General features: G+C 47.6%; 2 protein-coding genes across 3 annotated transcripts in view; both read right to left on the bottom strand.

Moving 5' to 3' along the window:
- The window catches only part of MED26 (mediator complex subunit 26), a 71114-nt gene extending 61749 nt beyond the window's left edge, over positions 1 to 9365 (bottom strand). The window contains exon 1 of the mRNA XM_074384446.1: positions 9275 to 9365. The gene's annotated coding sequence lies outside the window, so the exon portion shown is untranslated. The remainder of the gene's footprint in view (positions 1 to 9274) is intronic.
- On the bottom strand, positions 8307 to 24274 carry SMIM7 (small integral membrane protein 7). Of its 2 annotated transcripts, none has more exons than XM_003942256.4 (5): positions 24184 to 24272; positions 24059 to 24100; positions 23513 to 23565; positions 16726 to 16816; positions 8307 to 9418 (listed from the first exon to the last, which is right to left on the bottom strand). In XM_003942256.4, exons 1-5 carry the CDS (start codon positions 24207 to 24209, stop codon positions 9403 to 9405), a joined length of 228 nt encoding a protein of 75 aa, XP_003942305.1. In that variant the 5' UTR covers positions 24210 to 24272; the 3' UTR covers positions 8307 to 9402. The 2 variants fall into 2 exon arrangements, with proteins under 2 accessions (XP_003942305.1, XP_010328432.1); XM_010330130.3 differs by lacking the exon at positions 8307 to 9418 and adding an exon at positions 10546 to 15967 and having other exon boundaries at positions 24184 to 24274.
- Between the last annotated feature and the right edge of the window lie 56 nt (positions 24275 to 24330).

Here is a 24330-nt window from a genome sequence, read left to right as displayed (position 1 = left end):
CAGAGGGAGCCACTGCGCCTGGCCATAACCTCTTTTCTGATAAATTACAAAGTCTCAGGTATTTCTTTTTTTTTTTTTTTTCTTTTTTTTTTTTGAGGGAGACAGGGAGGGGGAGAAGGAGAGAAGGAGAGGGAGGAGATGGGGGAGAGGGAGAGAGGGAGATGGGGAGGGGGAGAAGGGGAGAAGGGGGGGAGATGGGGGAGAGGGAGATGGGGAGGGGGAGAAGGGGGGAGATGGGGGAGAGGGAGAGAGGGAGATGGGGAGGGGGAGAAGGGGAGAAGGGGAGTGGGGAGAGGGAGAGAGGAAGAGAGGAGAAGGGAGAGAGGGAGGGAACAGGGTGGTGGGGGAGAGGACTCAGGTATTTCTTTATAGCAATCCAAGATGGCCTGATACATAGGTCTAGCTGACTTACATATCATCTCACTGAAGCCTTGCAAAATCCAGCTGAGAAAAGTCTCTTAACAGAAGCAATGGTATCAATAAAAACAGTGACTTTTCCTGAGTGCCTGCCCAGCATCAGGCAGGCTATAGGCCCATGCTGAGGCTCTCTCTCCTTCACTGTACCCATATCACAGATGAGAACGTGGAGGTACAGAAAGGCCAAGACACAGAGCCCAGGTCTGAGCCACACCTCCATCTTGCTTTCTGCTGTAACCATCTTTTCCACCTTTTTTTCTCATGCACATGATGAACTCTAATAGATGTAAAGCTTCATTTCCTCTAAAATAATTTCTACAATTCCCTCAGCACAGTCCACACTCTTTTGCCTAGGTTTACCATCAACTGCCATGATGGTAATGTAAACTAGACACCAATGAACAGGATCCACTAGTAAGATGTCATTTTTAAAAACCGTCTAGTCCAGAGATCAGAAAACTTTTCCATAAAGGGTCAGAGAGTAAACAGGTTCAGCTTTGCAGGGTGAATGGTCTCTGCTGCAAGGACTCAATCCTGCCCTTGTAGTACTAAAGGAGCCACAGATGATACACAAACTAATAAGCACGACAGCTGATACAGTTTGACTGTGTCCCCACCCAAATCTCATCTTGAGTTGTAGTTCCCATAATCCCCATGTGTGGTGGCAGAGATCCTGTGGGAGTGAATCAGGGGAGTAGTTCCCCATGTTATTCTAGTGATAGTGAGTAAGTTCTCACAGGATCTGATGTTTCTTATAAGGGGCATCGCTTCACTAAGCTCTCATTCTTCTCCTGCCTGCCGCCATGTGCAGAAGGAAGGACATGTCTGCTTCCCCATCCACCATGATCGTTAGTTTCCTGGGGTCTCCCCAGCCATGCGTAACTGTGAGCCAATTAAACCTCTTTTGTTTATAAATTACCCAGTTTCAGGCAGTTCTTTTTTCTTTGAGACGAAGTTTCGCTCTTGTTGCTCAGGCTGGAGTGCAATGGCATGATCTTGGCTCACTGCAACCTCTGCCTCCCGGGTTCCGGGATTGCAGGCACCCGTCACCATGCCCAGCTAATTTTTGTGTTTTTTAGTAGAGACAGGGTTTCACCAGGTTGGCCAGGCTGGTCACAAACTTCTGACCTCAGGTGATTCACCTGCCTCGGCCTCCCAAAGTGCTGGATTACAGGTGTGACCCACAGGCAGTTCTTCATAGCAGCATGAGAATGGACTAATACAGCAATAAAACTTTATCAACAAGAAAAAAATCTGGATTTCATATAATGTTCTTCTCCTTTCTTTTTCCTTCTTGTAAACTTTTTTCTTTTATACTTGGCCTGGTAATTTACGTAAAACAACTTCTTTAGAAACAATTTAAGAATGTAAGAGCCATTCTACCTTGAGGATCATGAAAAGACAGGCAGCGGGCCAGATTTGGGCTGGTCTGATCTGAAACAATCGATTGGTCAAAAAGAAAGCCACCAAAACATATGCTGAATTAGTTCTTGCCATTTTCTTACTGAAAATGTGGACACTGGCACAGTGGCTCATGCCTGTGATCCCAGCACTGTGGGAGACTGAGGTGGAAGGACTACTTGAGACTAGGAGTTCAAGACCAGCTTGGGCAACATAGGGAGACCCTGTTCCTACAAAACAACAACAAAAATAGCTTGGCGTGGTGGCGCAGGCCTGTAGTCCTGGTTACTCGGGAGGCAGAAGTGGGAGGGTCACTTGAGCCTAGGAGTTTGAGGCTGTAGAGAGCTATGACTGCACCACTGCACTCTACCCTGGATGACACAGCAAGACTTTGTCTCAAAAATAAAATAAAAACTTTTAAAAAGAAAAAGAAAAAATATGCACTTTGAATTTCCACATTGCTAGAGACCCTTCTGCCTGGCTTCTCATCCGGGAATACTTGCTATTACCAATCTCTCATTTCCAGGAACCCAAGTGCCAGAGACAGGCCTGAAGCAGATCGAGTGCTTTTCTCTGCATAATAATGAAAATCAAGCGAATGGTGAAAACACATCCCTCCAGTAGAACTGACATCTTTTTTTCCCCCTTATTTTATTTTAGTTGTATTTATTTTTTCTTTTCTGAGACAGAGTCTCGCTCTGTCACCCAGGCTGCAGTGCAGTGGCACGATCTCAGCTCACTGCAATCTCCACCTTCCAGGTTCAAGCAATTTTGTCTCAGCCTCCCAAACTGCTGGGATTACAAGTGCGTACCACCACGCCTGGCTTTTGTATTTTTAGTAGACATGGGGTTTCACCATGTTGGCCAGGCTGGTATCGAACTCCTGGCCTCAAGTGATCCGCCTGCCTCGGCCTCTGAAAGTGCTGGGATTACAGGGGTGAGACTCCCTGCCCCGCCCTTTTTATCCTTCTTTTGCTTTTACACAAACAGCATCTGTCTTTCATTAACACATGAAAACATCAGGAGGCTTCTCAAATACTTGATAAACTCAAATTTGGTAAAGAAGGAGATAATGGTTTAAATGAAAAGAAAATGCCTTGCTAATGACAGCTTCACTGGCTTTTCAAATCTAACCACTTCAGAGGAGAGCAGATTTCATTATCACATCACACTGCTGCTGTTCCGAGGCGTCTTGGGGAGCCCGCGAAGGGTCTTTTCCCTAACTATCGAGAGAAAGAGTCCAGGCGCAACAGCTCATGCCTGTAATCCCAGAACTTTGGGAGGCTGAGGTGGGCAGACCACCTGAGATCAGGAGTTTGAGACCAGCCTGGCCAACATGGAGAAAACCCAACTCTACTAAAAATACCAAAATTAGCCAGGTGTGGTGGCAAGTGCCTATAATCCCAACTACTTTGGAGGTTGATGCAGGAGAATCACTTGAATCAGGGAAGTGGAGGCTGCAGTGAGCTGAGATCATGCCACTGCACTACAGTCTAAGTGACAGAATGAGATTCCATCTCAAAAGAAAAAAAAAAAAAGAGCAAGAAAATTGAGTTTTGGTTGATTAACCACATCACTTGAAAATGGCAGGGAAGATTTCCCTGCCAAATTAAAAAAAAAGTTGTTTGCGTGCGTCTTTGCTAAAATCCAGGCCACAAGAATACAGATGATTCTACCGGAGTCATCAGAGCTTTGGAAAGGAAGAGACACCTTGGGATTCTCCGTCACACCCTAGCTCAGTGGTTGGCAAATTTTTCTGGTAAGGGGCCAAATGGGTGACATTTTCCGTTCTGCAGGCCATATGGTATCTGCTGCCACTACTCCACTTTGCAGTTGTAGTATGGAGGCGGCCAAAGCAATTGTAGGTAATACACACACAAGGGGTGTGGCCGGATTCCAATACACCCTTTTTTTTTTTTTTTTTGAGACAGTCTAGCTCTGTCACCCAGGCCGGACCTGCAGTGGAACTGTCTCGGATCACTGCAACCTGCGCCTCCCAGGTTAAAGTGATTCTCCTGCTTAAGCCTCCTGAGGAGCTTGGACTATAGGTGTGCACTACCACCCCTGGCTAATTTTTGTATTTTTAGTAGAGACAGGATTCTGCCATGTCGGTCAGGCTAATCTTGAACTCCTGACCTGAAGGGATCAACCCGACTCATTCTCCCAAAATGGGGGGATTACAGTTGTGAGCCACAGCGCCCTCAATAAAACTTTATTTACAAAAACAAGCTGTGGGCCGGACGTGGCGTATGGGCTGTAGTTGGCTGACTCCTGCCATAGAGCAGATATACATGAAGGACAAAGAGAAGGCCACGAAAAACACATTCTCCTTCAACGTGCAATGGTGGAGGAAGCAAAATGGGTTCCAACATGAACCCCAACACTCCCAGGGCAGGTGCTGTACACTGTGGCCTTCTCTGCCTTCACTACCCACAGCTAATCACTCTGGCAGTGACTCCCAGCGCATAGTGTTATTTTCTAATATGCAAAAACTGAACACAAGCCAGGTGCCCATCAACTGGTGACTGGTTAAATTAATGATGCTATGTCTTTACAATGCTTTACTTGCAGTTATTAAGAATTATACTGTGGGCTCGGCGGCCTATCCCTGTAATCCCAGCACTTTGGGAGGCTGAGGCAGGCAGATCACCTGAGATGAGGAGTTTGAGACCAGCCTGGCCAACATGGTGAAACCCTGTTTCTACTTTAAAAATACAAAATTTAGCTGGGCATGCACCCGTAATCCCAGCTATTCAGGAGACTAAGGCATGAGAATTGCTTGAACCTGGCAAGTGGAAGTTGCAGTGAACCAAGATCACGTCACCACACTCCAGCCTGGGTGAGAGTGAGACTCTAGTCTCAAAAAAAAAAAAAAAAAAAGATATTATGGCTCATGCCTATAATCCCAGAAATTCTGAATGCCAAGGTGGAAGGTTCATTGGGCCCAGGAGTTTAAGAGCAGCTTGAGCAATACAGGGAGACCCTGACTCTACAAAAAAAAAAAAAAAAAAAAAAAAAAAAAAAATTAGCCTGTGGTACATGCCTGTGGTCCCAACTACTTGGGAGGCTGAGGTGGGAGGATCGCTTGATCCCAGGAGGGTCGAGGTTGTAGTGAGCTCTAATCACACCACTACATTCCAGCCTGGGCAACAGAGTGAGACCCTGTCTTTAAAAAAAGAAAGAAAGAAAGAAAAGAAAGGATATTTTAGAAAACAATGTATTTGAGGATACGGAAGTATGGTTACAGTATAAGGTGAGAAACCCTCACTGCAAGATACTAAGATAACTGCCAAGAGAAATGTATGCAGCACACCCAAATGATTGTGCACAGAAGAAAGGCTGGAAGGATGTGTACTTAGGCTGATGCTCTCAGGACAATGTGATTGCAGATCATTTATTTTTCTTCTTCTAGCAAATATGCGTTTGATGAGTTTTCTTCAACGAACATGCATTAGCAGTTAACATTTTCTTTTTTTTTTTTTTGAGACAGGGGTCTCGTTCTGTCACCCAGGCTGGAGTGCACGATCTTGGCTGACTGCAACCTCTGCCTCCTGGGTTCAAGCGATTCTCCTGCCTCAGCCTCCTGAGTAGCTGGGATTATAGGCGCGCACCACCATACCCCGCTAATTTTTATATTTTTAGTACAGATGGGGTTTCGCCATACTGGCCAGTCTGATCTTGAACTCCTGGCCTCAAGTGATCCACCCACCTCAGCCTCCTAAAGTGCTGAGATTACAGGCATGAGACACTGCACCCAGCCTAAAAAAAGTTTTTCAAACAAAGTTAAACAAAAGCCACTTAAAGTCATATTCATGGTAAGGATATTATGGACCCCTTCAGGGTTATATGCCCCAAGGAAGTTAACGTCACAATAGAAGCCAATGAAGACCACAACACTGGTACCAGGGGCAGCCTTTATCACAGTGGACAAAATACAAACCAAGTCCAGCCAGAAGGTGGCTAAGGACCAATTTACTGACACTGCACCATAAGCAAAAGTGAGAACTGTAACAACTCCCTAGCAACACGGCAAGTGGGAAGAAAATGATGCTGAAATGAAAACAGCAGAACCTGGCTGGGCCCGGTGACTCATGCCTGTAATCCCAGCACTTTAGGAGGCCAAGGTGGGCACATCACGAGGTCAAGAGATTGAGACCATCCTGGCCAATCCTGGCCAAAATGGTGAAACCCCGTTTCTACTAAAAATACAAACACTGGCCGGGCGCAGTGGTTCACGCCTGTAATCCCAGCACTTTGGGAGGCCGAGACGGGTGGATCACGAGGTCAAGAGATCGCGACCACCCTGGTCAAGATGGTGAAAACCCGTCTCTACTAAAAATACAAAAAATCAGCTGGGCATGGTGGCGCGTGCTTGTGATCCCAGCTACTCAGGAGGCTGAGGCAGGAGAATTGTCTGAACCCAGGAGGCGGAGGTTAAGGTGAGCCGAGATCGTGCCATTGCACTCCAGCCTGGGTAACAGGAGCGAAACTCCGTCTCAAAAAAAAAAAAAAATACAAACATTAGCTGGGCGTGGTGGCACAAATTGCAATCCCAGCACTCCGGAGGCTGAGGCAGGAGAATCACGTGAACCTGGGAGGCAGAGGTTGCAGTGAGCCGAGATTGTTCCACTGCACTCCAGTCTAGCAACAGAGTGAATCTCTGTCTCAAAGGAAAAAAGAAAAAAGAAAAAAGCAGAACGTATCCTTCCTTATCCACTCTTAAAACATACATACAGGAATAAAGAAAATGCTGGATGGAGATGGTGAAGAGAGGACAAAGTTTACCATGCTGGAAATTGCTTGCGATTTTTTTTTTTTTTTTTTTGAGATGGAGTTTCACTCGTCACTGAGGCTGGAGTGCAGTGGCATGATCTCAGCTCACTGCAACCTCCGCCTCCAGGGTTCAAGTGATACTCCTGCCTAAGCCTCCCGAGTAGCTGGGATTACAGAAGTGCGCCACCATGCCTGGCTAATTTTTGTATTTTTTAGTAGAGATGGGGTTTGTCATGTTGGTCAGGCTGGTCTTGAACTCTTGACCTCAGGTGATCTGCCCACCTCAGCTTCCCAAAAGGCTGGGATTTAGGGCGTGAGACACCTACTGCACCCGGCTTGGTTGCAATTTTTTAAAATGCTGATCGGCCTTTAATGGTGTGTGTGCAGACTGCACAAAAGAAAGTGGACGAGAAGACAGAAAACGCACATGGTGTTAACACCCACAGCAACAGGCGCTCTCAGGCACTCAGCCACATTAGAGTTCATTGAAACCTACAACAACCTTAGGCACAAGCAACTTGCAGGCCCATTTCAGAGACGTGGAAACTGAGGCTTGGAGAGGGGAAAGCAATTAGCTAAGTTCCCAGTCAGAATGAGCTGAGATGGGATTTGAACTCACACCTAACTGGCCCAGAACATTAGTGCTTCAACACTGTGAAAACTCGAGGCATCTAAACTTCATACTCTAATAACCTCTGGTGCCAGTGAAGGTTCTTGAAAAGCTTCCTTAAGAGACACATCCATGAGATCCCATTTTTAAAATGTACAGCAGCCACCAACCGGCATCTGCAAAAGCCATGCTGCTATTATGAACAATGAGATAACAGTTCTCTTGAGAAAAATAGACTATCGAAACAAAACCTCAATGACAGCATTCTCTTCTGAGAACACGATCCATCCCCATCATCAACAAACGCCTCGCCTCATTCAGACCTCAGCGCCAGTCTGAATAAGGCAGGAAGGTTTCTTCACACCATTCATCTGGCCTTCGAGGGACCCAGCCAAGATCTCAGCATGCCTGTTGCGATAAGGATACCAGCCTCGGCAAGGCCAGACCCAGCAGCTCCGATCTCTGCTACTTACAGACCATGCGGAGATGCTTGGCTGGGCTTTGGCAAGGAAATGAATTACAGAAGTGATCAAGAATTCCACAAGCTGAGAAGCAGCAAAAGTGGACTTGACCCTGGTCTGGCAACAGCCCACCATTAGCAATGACTCTTTCAATACTTTCAGGAGCAGCTGCAGTCAAAATTCCACTTGCTCATTCCTTTTGTTTTTTGAGACGGAGTCTCACCCTCTCGCCCAGGCTGAAGTGCAGTGGCTCAGCCTTGGCTTGCTGCAACCTCTGCCTCCCATGTTCAAGCAATTCTCGTGCCTCAGCCTCCCGAGTAGCTAGGATTAGAGGCGTGTACCACTATGTCTGGCTAATTTTTGAATTTTTAGTAAAGATGGGGTTTCACCATGTGGCCAGGCTAGTGGTCTGCCCACCTTGGCCTCCCAAAGTGCTGGGATTACAGGCATGAGTCACTGAACCCAGGCCCACTTGCCCAATTCCTGACCATCATTGAGCTAAATCCAAAAAAGAAATTATATCGCCAACTCTACTTTGACAGCCTCCGAAATGAATCCTAGGTGTTTCTCATGGGGTAATTCAAAAGGACTCAGATTGGAAATTAACTTCTTGGTTACAGAAAAGAAAAAAGTATAAACAAAAGGTCCTTTTAAGAAATGAGGTTTATTTTCAAGGCTACTCACTCCTAAAAGCCTGTAGATTTATGTTTTTCCCCTTCTCCAGGTTTTACCTCCAAGTCAAGATTTCCAACATCTCCAGCATTCAGGCTCATTCTTATTGGTATAAACAAACAAAAAAACCCGACAACAGAAAACTCAACAGACAAATCACACAGCTGTGGGATTCAGTGCCAACCCTGGGTGTTTCATTTTGGCAACAAAACCAGGATTCCCTTTCCAAGAAGCTTCTGGAAAATGCTGTATTTCCTAGATGGAAGCCCCTGGTTTTTCAACCTCAAAATCACCTACTCAAAAGGCAGACTCAGAAACCCAAGGTTTTAGAACATGGTCCTAACGTCACCACATCATAAATTCACTCTCATTCCTGCAACTGCACAATGAATGGCTCTCAGAGTCATTTTATTTAACAAAGGGTTCAAGGCAGAGCAAATCTTAACACCCCCACAACTGTTCCACGTGTCTTCTGTAAAATACTTCATGGGGAACCAGCTCAACCCTCTTGCTAACAATTTAGTGTCTAAACAGGAAAGTTGGTGTCCCTGTTACAGGTGGCCCGTTCCTTAAAGCCTTAGGGTTAATCGCAGCTGTACTGAGTGGCCAAGCAGACCGACCCTGTCGGGATGAGAAAGGAATTTATTAACAGGGCCTCTGGCTGGGCCCAGAGACTATCAGACTCAGCAAGTAACACTGAATGTCCAAAAATGCAGCTGTGTTAAACTTAAAAGCCAACCTTTCTGCTCTGATCTCTGGATGGAGATGCTTTTTCTTGTATCTACGGGGAATGCAATTTCATCACAGCCCTTTAGATCAACCCCCCTAAAACCCCTTCAGTAGACAGCATTCCAAGTCAGAGACCAAAGTGAAACTATCTTTGAAAACAGGGATGTGGCTGGGAAACCATGCACATCTCGGCGAAGATTTTTCCACCCACCACGAGCTTGGGCTTTTTCTGGGATGGCTGTCAATTTTCTGGTCAAAAACATTCTTGCAGTCATCAGGAACAGAGGAACGCAGACTCAGCATCCCAGGAAGGTGAGTTCCTGGTTCCATCGCTGGGATTCAAGAGCCAAACAGCCTGGAGAAGTCAGAGGGCAGAAATATCCATAAGGATAGAAGGTGATCTAAAAATATTGTCAGAGATTATTTTACATGACTATTACTTAGAAAACTTTAAATGATTTTTTTTTTTTTTTTTTTTTTTTTTGAGACGGAGTTTTGCTCCTGTTGTCTAGGCTGGAGTGCAATGGCCTGATCTCGGCTCACTGCAACCTCCAGCTCCCAGGTTCAAGGGATTCTCCTACCTCAGCCTCCTGAGTAGTTGGGATTACAGGCATGCGCCACCATACCCGGCTAATTTTGTATTTTTAGTAAAGACAGGGCTTCTTTATGTTGGTCAGGTTGGTCTCAAACTCCTGACCCTGTGATCCGCCTGCCTTGGGCTCCCAAAGTGCTGGGATTACAGGTGTGAGCCACCCCGCCTGGCCATTTGTCTGATTTTTCAAAGTAACCTGTAATCTACCTGTGAATATAATTAACAACATTAAACTACACAATTAGAAGAAGTATATACTCTTTTTTTTTTTTTGAAACAGAGTCTTGCTGTGCCACCCAGGTTGGAGTGCAGTGGTGCGACCTCAGCTCACTGCAGCCTCCGCATCCCAGGTCCAAGCAATTCTCCTGCCTCAGCCTACTGAGTAGCTGGGATTACAGGTGCTCCTCACCAAGCCAGGCTAATTTTTTCATTTTTAGTAGAAATGTGGTTTCGCCATGTTGGACGGGCTAGTCTTAAATTCCTGACCTCAAGTGATCCACCTGCCTTGACCCCCGCAAAAGGGTTGGGATCAGAGGCATGAGCCACTGCACCCAGCCAACACCACCACCCTATAAGAGAAGATGGTAAAGCTGTTACACAATTTGGGAGGCCGAGGCGGGTGGATCACGAGGTCGAGAGATCGAGACCATCCTGGTCAACATGGTGAAACCCCGTCTCTACTAAAAATACAAAAAACTAGCTGGGCGTGGTGGCGCGTGCCTGTAATCCCAGCTGCTCGGGAGGCTGAGGCAGGAGAATTGCCTGAGCCCAGGAGGCGGAGGTTGCGGTGAGCCGAGATCGCGCCATTGCACTCCAGCCTGGGTAACAAGAGCGAAACTCCGTCTCAAAAAAAAAAAAAAAAAAAAAAAAAAAAAAAAAAAAAAAAAGCTGTTACACAAATGATATATATAGAAACTTTTGGTATTATCTTTGAAACATTTCCACAAATCTAAACTCATTCCAAAATAAAAAGGTTATCTGAAAAAATAAGAGTGCAGAAACAGCTGGATTTCTTCATGCAAAAGAATAAAGTTTGATTGCTTTATACCACATAAAAAAAAAATAACTCAAACTGAATCACAGACCTAACTACAAAGAATCCAAATTACAAAGCTCTTGGAAGAAAATTTACGTGTATATCTTTGTAACCTTGGATTAGGCAATGATTTCTTAACTATAATACTCAAAGCACAAGTAACAAAAAGAAAAACAATAAACTAAATTTGATCACAATAAAAAACATTTTTTTTTTTTTTTTGAGACGAGGTCTCACTCTGTCGCCCAGGCTAGAGTGCAGTGGCACAATCTTGGCTCACTGCGACCTCTACCTCCTGGGTTTAAGCAACTCTCCTGCCTCAGCCTCCCAAGTAGCTGGGATTACAGGCCCATGCCATCATGCCCGGCTAAGTTTTGTACTTTTAGTAGAGATGGGGTTTTACCATGTTGGTCATCAGGCTGGTCTCAAACTCCTGACCTCTGGTGATCTGCCTGTCTCAGCCTCCCAAAGTGCTGGGATTATAGGTGTGAACCACTGTGCCTGGCCAGTCACAATAAAAAACTTTTGTGCTTCAAACGACACCATCAAGAAAGTGAAAAGACAATATATCAAATGGGAGAAAATGCTTGCAAAACGCACATGTGATAATGGATTAATACTGAGAATACACAAAGAACCCTTATGGATCAGCAATAACCCAATTTTTAAAAAGGGCAGAGAATCTTAATAATACATTTCCTCAAAGGAGATGCACCAATCGCCAACAGGTACATGAAAATATGTTCAATATCATTAACCATCAGGGAAAATTCGAGTCAAACCTTCAAACTGGCTGGGCACAGTGGCTCATGCCTGTAAGCCCAGCACTTCGGGAGGCTGAGGTGGGTGGATCACTTGAGGCTAGGAGTTCAAGACCAGACTGGGCAACTCAACAAAACCCAGTCTCTACAAAAAATACAAAAATTAGCCAGGTGTGGTGGTGCACACCTGTAGTCCCAGCTACTTGGGAGGCTGAGGCCAGAGGATGGCTTGAACCCATGAAGCAAAGGTTGCAGTAAGCCGAGACTGTGCTGCTGTACTCCCTCCCGCCTGGGAAACAGAGTGAGGCTGTCTCAAAAACACACACAAAACTTTCATACCTACTAGGATGACTATAATCAAAAGATTAACAGTACCAGTGTTGGCAAGGATATGGAAAAAGTGTAAGCCTCGTAGGATCCCGGTAGGAATGTGAAATGTTGCAGCTACTTTGGAAAACAGTCTGGTGTTTTCTCAAAAGAATAAACGCAGGCTGGGTGCAGTGGCTCACACCTTTAATCTCAGCATTTTGGGAGGCTGAGGTGGGCAGATCGCTTGAGGTAAGGAGTTCGAGACCAGCCTGGTCAACATGGTAAAACCAATCTCTACCAAAAATACAAACATGAGCTGGTAGCCAGGCTTAGGGGTGTAGTCCTGTAATTCCAGCTACTCAGGAGCCTAAGACAGGAGAATCGCTTGAACCTGGGAGGTGGAGAATGCAGTGAGCCACAAATGTGCCATTGCACTCCAGCCTGGGCGACAAAATTATAAACATAGAGTGATCATACAACCCAGCAATTCCACTCCTACACAGCTGATAAATAAAAACAAATTTGCACAAAAACTTGTACATGAATGTTCCTATCAGCATTATTGATAGTAGCTAAAATATACAAACACCCCAACTATCCATCAACTGACAGATAGAAAATGAGTCATACAAGAGAATATGATTCTGCCATGAAAAGGCACGAAGCACCGCTCCATGCGAAAATGTGGATGAACCTTAAAAACATGATGCTGAGTGAGAGAAGCCAGACACGGAAGGCCACACAGTGTATGACTCCATTTATATCAACTGTCCACATGAGGCCAATCCACAGAGACAGGAAGTCGATTAGTGGTTGCCAAGGTCTGGGGGAGGGGGAATGAAGAGTGATCACAGCACAGCCAATGGGGAGGCAGTTTCTTTCTGAGTTGATAAAAATGTTCTGAAATTGGATAGAGATGGTGGCTGCATAATCTGTGAATATTCTTTAAAACACTGGATTATGAAGACAGACTTCTGCTTTTTACTTGTAAACCCTCTCCATGGTTCATTTTCTCCCAACTTTTCCTCTTATTTTATGAAAATTTCAACACATGGAACAGTTGTGTTGAAACACACCACCACCACCTACATTCTGCAATTAGCACTTTGCTGTACCACACACCTATCCATACAGCTATCCATTTACCCATATTTTTGATGTGAGTTATAGGTAACAGTGCTACTGATCCCTAAATACTCAGGGACATTTCTCCTTATTTCAGACTTTTCATGACTTCTTAAAATTTCCAAAGTTCAAACAACACGAAAGTGGGGCACAGGGAGGCCGGGCGCAATGGCTCACGTCTGTAATCCCAGCACTTTGGGAGGCCGAGGCAGGTGTATTGAGGTCAGGAGTTTGAGACCAGCCTGGTCAAAAGGATGAACGCCCATCTCTACCAAAAAGATAAAAATTGGCCGAGTGTGGTAGTGTGTGCCTGTAGTCTCAGCCCCTTGGGAGGCTGAGGCAGGAGAATCACTTGAAGCCGGGAGGTAGAGGATGCAGTGAGCTGAGACTGTGCCACTGCACTCCAGCCTGGGTGACAGAGCGAGTCGCCATCTCAAAAGAAAAAAGAAAAGAAAAACTGGGCACAGGGAAGAGTGAACACCACCCAGGCCCTGCCAATTTCCGCAGCACTTGCCACGGTGTCACCTCTCTACCCCATCTGGAGTGGATCCTTCCAAGTCCCTCGCTGAACGGAGTTTCACTCCCGTACTTAAGGCACTCATTCAAGGTTTATTGCATGTTTACTGCATGCCTGTTACATAGCTGAAGTCAGGCTGCACGGATGAATATCCTCCAGGCATCTTCACTTTCAGACGCTTCATTTCCCCGTGCAGACAGAACCTTCTGGGACATCATCGGTGATGGTCGAGTTACCTGATCCTTCCCCTGTTCTTGGATACTTAGGTGATTTCCAGTTGTTGTTGTTATTTTTTTTGAGATGGTGTTTCACTCTTGTTGCCCAAGCTGAAGTGCAACGGTGCAATCTCCACTCACTGCAACCACTGCCTCCAGGGTTCAAGCAATTCTCTTGCCTCAGCCTCCCAAGTAGCTGCGATTATAGGCATGCGCCACCATGCCTGGCTAATTTTTCAGTTTTAGTAGAAATGAGATTTCACCATGTTATCCAGGCTGGTCTCAAACTCCTGATGTCAGGTGATCCACCTGCCTCAGCCTCCCAAAGTGCTAAAATTATAGGCACAAGCTACTGCACCCGGTCAATTTCCAGTTTTTAATATCCTGGGAAAGCCAGACACTGCCTCCTTGAGAGAGCCCTTTCTTGAGAGAATCTTCCCTCACCCATGGTCCCCAGTGAAGGCGTTGGCCTCGGTTAGGGGTCAGGGCCATTTTCTCTGTAATGGGCTAGTGTTTACTAACAGTTCTGGCTCTGCAGGCCAGGTGATCTCTGTCACACAACTCACCTCTGCCTCTGTGGCACAAAAGCAGCCACACACATGAACTTTTGTGAAATTCTTTCACAAAAACAGGCGGTGGGTAGATTTGGCCTGTGGTCTGATGACCCCTGACCTAAGTGGTTAGGGCAGAATCAAGAACCCCCGCCCCAAATGGACCTGAGTGACACCAAGGTGGGTCAGACTCTGCCCCAGGAAACCATATCTGGCCCCTGGGCTACAGATTATGCTGGTCTTGGAAAGCTGAGCTGGGAGGATGCCCCCGGCCGCTGTACTGGTTGCAGGCTGGCAGATGTGGGAGTGAAGATGTTGGTCAAACGGGAGAGAACGATCAAGCAGGTGAACGGAAAAGACAAGAACGAGGGAAGCATGTGGACGTCTGCCCGCCCCCAAGACCTTCCCATCTGCTACTTCCTATGCCACCATGCTTTTCTCCAACTCTGGAAATTGCAACCGTCTTCTTGTCCTTTAGGTCTTGATTTATTTATTATTACTTTTTTGGAGACCAGGTCTTCTTCTGTTTCCCAGGCTGGAGTGTAGTGGCAGGATCTGAGCTCACTGCAATCTCTGTCTCCAGGGCTCAAGTGATCCTCCCACCTTGGCCTCCCGAGGAGCTGCAACTACAGGTGCACGCCACCACACTCAGCTAATTTTTGTGTTTTTGGTAAAGAGGGGTTTTCACCATGTTGCCCAGGCTGGTCTTGAACTCCTAGGCTCAAGCAATTCTCCCACCTTGGTCTCCCAAAGTGCCGGGATTACAGGCCTGAGCCACCACAGCCAACTTAGGTCTTGATTTAAACCGAACCTTCTCAGAGAGTCCTTCCCCAACCTCCTTTGAAACTGGGAGCTCCCCTGTCAGGCGCCACCTCGCAGCTGACAGTTTCCCACCTGCTTGTCTATGTCCCACCAAGCGCATTTGCTGAGGGCAGGGACTGTGGCTGTCCTAACCTCAGGCGTAACCCCAAAGCGTCGTCCAGGACAGATCCTTGTGAATGAATGGAAACCTAGAGAGGCAAAAGCTGCACGAAGAAGGTCCACTTTCCATGAGTCCTGCTTATACTTCCTACCCTTAATTTTTTTTGACACGGCGTCTCAATTACTCTGTTGCTGAAGCTGGAGTGCAGTGGTGTGATCTCAGCTCATGGAACCTCTGCCTTCCATGTTCAAGTGATTCTCCTGCCTCAACCTCCTGAGTAGCTGGCATTACAGGCACGTGCTACCACGCTCCGCTAATTTGGGTTTCACCATGTTGGCTGGGCTGGTCTCGAACTCCTGACCTCAGTGATCTGCCTGTCTTGGCCTCCCAAAGTGCTGGGATTACAGGCGTGAGCGTGCCCAGCCCTTCCTACACTTTCATGCAAGTTCCTTGATCTCTTCACAAGCCTTGTTTCTAGGCAAGGCTTGTACGTGCTCTCAGATCCTCTCTGCCAGGTAAGATACCTTGGCAAGAGCCTTTCTGGGAATACATTACAGTCCTTGTGGTGAGGGTGAAATGCCACCCTCCCCAGTTCTCCTATGTATTGGAAGCATCTCCTCAAACAGCCACTGGGGTGCAGACTACCCAGCCACCCCGCATTCAGAGTCTCAATTACTCAGGACAGCCAGCTTTTTATCCTCTTCCTTTTTGGGGGAAGTATGCAGGGATGGACCCACAGAAGCCAAGAACACCAGATTCTCCCACAGAATGTTTTCCTAAATCCATTTACAGCAAATCTCACAATTCAGTAACAGTAGTATCAGAATTATAGCCCCAATGCTAGATGGAAAGGTAATCTGCTTGAGTTTTCTCAGCCTAATGAGAAAATAAAAGCCAGAATTTAAAGCAATAAAGTCGGAATACATTTCTGCTGGCTTCCAGCCCAGCTGGAGCAGGATCTGGCAGCATGCTGGAATTTAAACCACATTTTCCACCTCGGCAGATGCAGCGGAGCTGGTGAGAGGTGACAGCACCATAGGCTCAGGGAAAGCATCTCTTGGCAGCCCCTGCAGAGGTGCCAGGCATAACCAGGGGCCGGAGAACTCCATGTTCTAATCAAAGTTCCAGCCTAGTTCAGTGGGGATGCAGAGACAGAGTGTAACCCCCTCAGATAGTGGTTCCCTCACTTATTTTGAAAACAGAAAGTAGGACTGGGCAGGGTGGCTCAGGCCTGTAATCCCAGCACTTTGGGAGGCCAAGGCAGGTGGATCACTTCAGGTCAGGAGTTCGAGACCAGCCTGACCAACATGGTGAAACCCTGTGTCTACTAAAAATACAAAAATTAGCCAGGCGTGGTGGTGGATGCCTATAATCCCAACTACTAAGGAGGCTGAGGCAGGAGAATCGCTTGAAGCAGGGAGGCAGAGGTTGCAGTGAGCCAAGATCAAACTACTGCGCTCCAGCCTAGGTGACAGAGAGAGACTCTATCTTAAAAACAAAACAAAACAAAACAAAACAAAACAGAAAGGATACAAAAGTGATGACTCAAAGGACAGAGAGTGGCCACTGGGTGGGTCATCCTGAAGAATGAGACTAAGGAGACGACGCTGAAGGGGAAGGGCAGGCCGACTCACACGATCATGCAGAACATCATGAAGACGTTCCACAGGGCGATGAAGATTCGAAAGTATCTGAGGCTCAGCAAGAATTCCCGGATGTTGTCACCTGGAAGAATCGGAGAGCACTTTTACAGCACAGCTAACATCCCAACCCCACTGCCACCTCTGCAGTGGGCTTTTGTGACTTCCACCCACCAGGTACCCACTGCCTCCAACTTCAACAACAGTGTGGCTTTTCCCTTGGGTGTCCCCCTCTTCCAGCCCTCAGCATTCAGGGTGTGTCTGCCACTGACCAATACCCTGAAAGCACTAAGTCCCTCTGCCTCTGACTGGCTCAAGGAGGGGCATGTGACCCAAGTCTATCCAATGAGAGTCTGCCCTGGGACTTTTCCCCCAACTACTGGGAAAGAGACACTTTCTGCCAGGCTTGCTGAGCTGGGAAGATGAAACCTCAGTGCCCACAGGCCAAATCCAGCAGCCTCTTCCACCTGTTTTTGGATGGCCTGTGAGCTAATAGCTCTTACTTTATTTTTATTTTTATTTTTTAAATATAGAGATGGGGTTTCATTATGTTGCCCAGGCTGTTCTCAAACTCTTGGCTTCGAGTGATCCTCCCACCTAAACCTCTCAAAGTGTTGAGATTACAGACATGAGTCTTCATACCCAGATGGTTTTTACAATTAAAAAAAAAAGAATATTTTGTAAGACACGAAAATTACAAGAAATTCAAATTTCAGTGTCAATGAATAAAGTTTCATTGGCACACAGCCATACCCATTCATTTACATATCATGTCCTCCTGCTTTTATACTACAACAGCAGAGCTAAGTCACGTTGCTGTGCCAGACACACACCATATGGCCTGCAAAGCCTCAAATATTTACTGTGTGGCCCTTTACGGAAAAGCATGCCAACCCCTGCTCTGGGGTCATCTCTGCCAACCCTAGCCAGTCTCACAGTAAAATCAATGCAAAAGAAAGAGGAATTGAGAGCTAGATAGAGTCAGATGTTAACTCTAACCCTAACGCTAACCCCAACTCCAACCCGAACCCTAACCCTGGAGGACTGGTTTGAAACCTCAACCCAGGAGTACCTGAAGACAATTCCATCCTTGGACATTTCAATTTGTTTTAACCACTTTGAGCTGGATTTACAGTGTTTGCAACTAAAAGCATCCAAAATTCAGGCAAGTGAAAAGGGAAGGTGTGTCTTGGTGATACTCTGGTCCCCTCGAATGCCAAGGGAAAAAGAAACCCTCCAAGGGGAGTCAATTTAGTACATGAAGACTCCAGAGACCCGGGTTCCAGACCCTTCCTCCAGGGTTTCCAGTCAATCCCTCTCCCTCTCTAGACCTCCAGAATGAAGGAATGGGCCCAGATTAGGCCAGCCATGGTGGCTCACAGCTGTAATCCCAGCACTTTGGCAGGTGGATCACCTGAGGTTGGGAGTTTGAGAAGAGCCTGGCCAATAAGGTGAAACTCATCTCTATTAAAAATATGAAAATTAGCTGGGCGTGGTGGCTCACACCTGTAATCCCAGCTACTTGGGAGGTTGAGGCAGAAGAATGCTTGAACCCGGCAGGTGGAGGTTGCAATGAGCCAAAATGGAGTCACTGCACTCCAGCCTGGGCAACAGAACAAGAATTCGTTTCAAAAAAAAAAAAAGGAACGGGTCCAGATTATTGATCTACAAGGGTGCTACGAAAAGCATCTGCAGACTGGGGCTGGCTGGTAAGTACAGGACACAGAACGCAAGCCCGGAAACCCATACTTTTTCAGGGGATGCCAACCTGCCAACCTGCCATCCGTGTTCCAGCCGAGCCTGTGCTGAACATAACATCTTGCTGAACACAGTTTAGATGAGTCTGTTATTATCCAACCAACAGAGTTAGTCACATGCAGCACAACCTGTATACAGGGCTGATCCAACACAGACTGGAAACATTAAGTACCTAGTCTGTCTCCAGGAAGCTTGAGAGGCACTGCTCAGCAAGACTCTTCCCCTAGCGAAGGATCGTGAAAACAGAATCTCCCACCATCAACGGATGCCAATCAAAGGTTACTCATTCCAGGCAGGGTTCGGTAGCTCATGCCTGTAATTCCAGCACTTTGGGAGGCTGAGGCGGTTGGATCACCTGAGGTCGGGAGTTTAAGACCAGCCTGGCCGGGTGCGGTGGTTCATACCTGTAATCCCAGCACTTTGGGAGGCCGAGGCAGGCAGATCATGAGATCAAGAGATCAAGATCAACATGGTGAAACCCTGTCTCTACTAAAAAAAAAAAAAAAAAAATTAGCTGGGCATGGTGGCGCGTGCCTTTAGTCCTAGCTACTTGGGAGGCTGAGGCAGGAGCATTGCTTGAACCCGGGAGGCAGAGGTTGCAGTGAGCTGAGCTCATGCCATTGCACTACAGCCTGGTGCCTGGCGACAAATCAAGACTCTGTCTCAAAAAAAAAAAAAAAAAAAAAAAAAAAAAAAAAGAGAAGACGACCAGCCTGGTCAATATGGTGAAATGTCTCTACTAAAAGTAGCCGGGTGTAGTGGAGCACACCTGTAGTCTCAGCTACTCGGGAGGCTGAGGCACAAGAATCACTTGAACACAGGAGGCAGAGGTTGCAGTAAGCCGGGCACAGAGGCTCACGCCTGTAATCCTAGCACTTTGGGAGGTCAAGGCAGGCGGATCATCTGAGGTCCGGAAATCAAGACCAACCTGGCCAACATCGCGAAACCCCATCTCTACTAAAAATACAAAATTAGCCAGGCATGGTGGTGCGTGCCTGTAATCCCAGTTACTAGGCAGGCTGAAGCAGAATTGCTTGAACATGAGACAAAGATTACAGGGGGCTGAGATAGCGCCACTGCCCTCTAGCCTAGGCAACAGAGTGAGATTCCGTCTAAACAAACAAACAAACAAACAAACAAAAAACCCCTTTGGGCCAGGCGTACCACCTGTGGCTCATGCCTGTAATCCCAGCACTTTGGGAGGCCGATGCAGGCAGATCATGAGGTCAAGAGATCAAGACCATCCTGGCTAACACACTGAAACCTCGTCTCTACTAAAAATACAAAAAATTAGCCGGGTATGGTGGTGGGCACCTGCAATTCCAGCTACTTGGGAGGCTGAGGCAGTAGAATCGCTTGAACCCAGGAAGCGGAGGTTGCAGTAAGCTAAAATCACACCACTGTACTCCAGCCTGGGCAACACAGCGAGATTCTGTCTTTAAAAAAAAAAAAAAAAAAAGCCTTTCTGAGGAAATGCTAGAGCTCCAAGCTCTGACTTCAAACGTGGGCAGTTTAACAAACGTGAGCTCAAATCCTGGCTCTGTCCTTCTGCACAGGTGACCTGGACCAGTCCCTGGACTGTCTATGTGCATTTCCTCGTGTCACCATGGGGACAGGCAGCTAGGAAGACCTTAGCACAGTGCCTGGCACACACGAAGCTCTCAACAAACACAGCCACTATGGTAATTGACTTAACCCAGGCAAAGAGGATGGAGGGTGAGGAGCAGCCCCCACAGAGGAAGCGGCAGGTGTGGCATCTGGGCTGGAAGGAGAGCAGAGAGCAAAGCAGGAAGCTCCTGATAGAGCCCCGGTGCCCTTCCTGCCATCCCTGTCACTGATGCTCCCACCACTTTGTGCCGAATCTCCCGCCCACAGCTGCTCTGATTCGGATCTGTACGGCGCAACCCCAGGACATGGTATAGTGCCTTCCATGTGGTGGGTAACACACGGCTGCTGAGTCAATAAATGTATGTATGGATGGATAAATGGATAGATGGAGAAATGATCTAGCGATTGAGTGTACAACTGCTAGAGTCAAAAATAACTCTGGCCGGGCACGGTGGCTCAAGCCTGTAATCCCAGCACTTTGGGAGGCCAAGGCGGGTGGATCACGAGGTCGAGAGATCGAGACCATGCTGGTCAACATGGTAACATGGTGAAACCCCGTCTCTACTAAAAATACAAAAAACTAGCTGGGCGTGGTGGCGCGTGCCTGTAATCCCAGCTACTCAGGAGGCTGAGGCAGAAGAATTGCTTGAGCCCAGGAGGCGGAGGTTGCGGTGAGCCGAGATCACGCCATTGCACTCCAGCCTGGGTAACAAGAGCGAAACTCCGTCTCAAAAAAAAAAACAATAAATAACCCTGGTTTGAATCCTGATTCTCTCATTGATTTGCTATGTGGCCACAAAGAAGCTGAGCTACATAGACTGGGCGCCGAGGCTCATGCCTGTAATGCCAGCATTTTGGGAGGCTGAGGCAGGCAGATTACAAGGCCAGGAGTTGAAGTTCAAAACCAGCATTGGTAACATGGTGAAACCCTGTGTCTATTGAAAATACAAAAACTGGTCACGTGCAGTGGCTCACGCCTGTAATCCCAGCACTTTGGGAGGCTAAGGCGGGCAGATCATGAGGTCAGGAGTTCGAGACCAGCCTGGCCAACATAGTGAAACCCTGTCTCTACTAAAAATATAAAAATTAGCCAGGCGTGGTGGTGCATGCCTGCAATCCCAGTTACTCGGGAGGCAGGAGAATCACTTGAATCCGGGAGGCAGAGGTTGCAGTGAGCTGAGATTGGGCCACTGCACTCCAGCCAGGGTGATAAGAGTGAAACTCTGTCTCGGAAAAAAAAAAAAAAAAAAAAGTTAGCCCCATCTCTGACCCTCAGCTTCCTCATCTGTAAAATGGGAAAGTGATCATGATCTTTTAGGGATGGAGGTAGAATGAAACACTAACAGGAAGCACCTAACTGGGTCACCACCCAGGGGCAGACCCCCAAAAAGGGGAGCTGCTGGAGTGTCTTCAAAATCTCAGCTCAGCCAGGCATGGTAGTTCATGCCTGTAATCCCAGCACTTTGGGAGGCCGAGGTGGAAGGATCATTTGAGGCCAAGAGATGGATGCCAGCTTGGTTAACACAGTGAGATGCCTATCTCAAAAAAAAATTTTTTTTAGAAAGCCGGGCATGGTGGCTCATGCCTGTAATCCCAAAATTTTGGGAGGCCGAGGTGGGTGGATCATGAGGTCAAGAGATCAAGACCATCCCGACCAACATAGGGAAACCCCGTCTCTACTAAAATACAAAAATTAGCTGGGCGTGGTGGTGTCCACCCGTAGTCCCAGCTACTTGGGAGGCTGAGGCAGAAGAATTGCTTGAACCCGGGAGGTGGAGGTTGCAGTGAGTCAGGATCACGCCACTCTATTCCAGCCTGGCGCCTGGTGACAGAGCAAGATTCTGTCTCAAAAATTTTTTTTAGAAAATTAGCCAGAAGTGGTAGTGAGTGCAAGTAGTTCCAGCTACTTGGGAGGCTGAGACAAGAGGAGTTCCAGGGTGAACTTAAGCCCAGGAGTTCATGCGTGGGCTATGAATGTGCCACGACACTCCACCCTGGGCAACAGAACAATACTCTGTCTCTAAAAGAAAACCTCTGTTCCTCAGGGTTCTCCCATCCTTGGGCAGTGCTCCATCATGGCATCTGCCACCTTGACTACGATGCTACCTCCTCAAAGGCCTTCCCTCCCACACCCCAACAGAAGGGCAACTCCATCACCATGCTGTGACTCCCTTTCCCTGTCACCTAACATCACCTCTGTCACCATTTATTCCTCCCTTAGAAATCATGAGTCCCATTCCATGGTAAGTTCCACTCTATGTGTCTTACCCCTGCTGTATCCCAGCACCTAGCACAGTAGCCAGCATGCGTAGGTGCTCAAATATCTGGTGAATGAAAGAACGAATGAATGGATATAACAGTCATGTACAGGTCGCCTTACAATCCAAACAGCTACATAATTAATTCAGCAGGAAGTGTAAATTCTGGGCCTCCAGGGCCCAGGCAGATGACAGACATGAAGGGGTTAGGGCTGGGATAAGTCAGAGCCCTTCTTTTCAACTACGCTTAAATAGATGTCAAGAGCTCTCCTGAATCTTGAGTTGCAGAATGTTCCGATTTTTCAAGAAAAATCAGACATCCGAATTTTTATATAAAATCTCCTGATTAAAAATGTAATGTTGGCATCTAATTTTAAAAGTAGCAGGGCGGCAGCACTCTGAAATCGACAGCTAAGTGTGATTGTTCATTCATTCATTCATTCATACTCATTCATTCATTTACAGGCATCAGAAGACTGGTATGGCAAGGACAAAGAATGGGATAAGCCCAGCCAAGCTAAGGCCTCTTCTCTTAAGTTTACAGTCAAATGTGAGGGGCAGACAGCCAGATGACAGCACACCTAACAGAAAATTATAAAGGTAGGAAGTGATTTGAGTGCCCACATCTGGGAAGCCTGGTGGGTGAAAGAAGGAGATGACAGAGGTAGGCAGAAAGGATAGCACATCCTTAGCTCATCTCCCACTCACATGCACTGCTCAATTAAGGAGAAAACTCGTGGCTCATGTCTATAATCCCAGCACTTCGGGAGGCCAAGGCAGGGGATCACTTGAACCCAGGAGCTCGAGACCAGCCTGGACAACGTGGAGAAACCCCTACAAGAAAATTCAAAATGTAGCCTGGCATGGTGGCACGTGCCTGTAATTCCAGCTACTAAGGGGGCTGAGGTGGAAGCATTTCTTTAGCCCAGGATGCCGAGGCTGCAGCGAGCCATGACGGCACCACTGCACTCCAGCCTGGACAACAGAATGAGACCTTGTGAAAGGAAAGAAAGACAGAGACAAAGACAGATGGAAGGAAGGAAGAAAGGAAGGAAGGAAAAGAAAAAATAAAGCAAACGAGGGTAGGACTTGATGAAACAGAACTGTCCTCTCTGAAGTGGACCATGCAATTCCAGGGTCCAGAAAGAAGACCTTACCTGTGCTGGGCTCCCTTGACTCCTCTCCAAATCCCTGCGTGTCCTTCTTTTTCCTACAAAGAGGAGCAGACAGTGACCACTTTCAATGGGACATAGACTCCTCGGTCCCCTGACCCCCACCTCAGAGGGCCACAAACACTAAGCTTCAGCCCTGGCCCTGCCGCTGACTTGCTGTGTGATCTCGGACGGTTCAATTTCCCTCTCTGGGACACCACTGCCCGGACAACCACAGCCAGGTCAGCGGCCACTGACAGTTTACAAAGTGGCCCGACAGTGCGGGTCCAGGGTTGAGAATACGGGGTGGGGGTGCTTCTTGGGGGATGGGTCTTAAGCTCTCCAGGAAGGCGAGCAGGGGGACACCCAGGAAACGGAGAGTATGGATTTAATGTCGCTCGATGGCGAGGAGGCTCAGAAGCGGGTAAACCAGGCTGGAGGCGTGGACAGAGGGGAGTCGGGCGGGGCCTGCGACGTGCCGCGAGATCACGCTTATGAGGGCGGGGCTACGGGTCCCCCGGATGGAGCCGCAGGCAGGCGCGGCCTACTCACAGCTTAAAGTTCAGCACCGCCCCGGCATTCATCAGCAACGTCCTGCAGAAGGAGACTTATGGTTACTAGGGGCGCCCCCCGTCCCGTCTGGCTCTCTCTTCCCAGCCTCTGGTCCCCCTAATTACCCGAACAGCAGGATGTCTCCGATCATCCTTACGGCCGAAGCGGTCGTCAGAACCGGAAGCGGAAGCCCCGGGGGGTGGGTGGAGAGGAGCACAACCCGACCAATCCTAAAGCAACGTTGGCGAGGGCTGGGCCAATCGAAGGTCAAG

The sequence above is a fragment of the Saimiri boliviensis genome, chromosome 14 (genome assembly GCF_048565385.1).
Source record: "Saimiri boliviensis isolate mSaiBol1 chromosome 14, mSaiBol1.pri, whole genome shotgun sequence".
NCBI classification, from domain to species: domain Eukaryota; kingdom Metazoa; phylum Chordata; class Mammalia; order Primates; family Cebidae; genus Saimiri; species Saimiri boliviensis.
The sequence above is the reverse complement of the archived record's forward strand: the minus strand, read 5'-3'. Positions and strand labels throughout refer to the sequence as shown.

What these genes read in the sequence shown, in the direction of transcription:
- SMIM7 (XM_010330130.3), bottom strand. Translation starts at nt 24,209, where the DNA reads ATGATCGGAGACATCCTGCTGTTCGG. An exon ending in GGAGACATCCTGCTGTTCGG is followed by an intron (nt 24,101 to 24,183) that starts GTAATTAGGGGG and finishes CTCCTTCTGCAG; the next exon opens with GACGTTGCTGATGAATGCCG. An exon ending in ATGATGTTCTGCATGATCGT is followed by an intron (nt 15,968 to 16,725) that starts GTGAGTCGGCCT and finishes TTTTCTCATTAG; the next exon opens with GCTGAGAAAACTCAAGCAGA.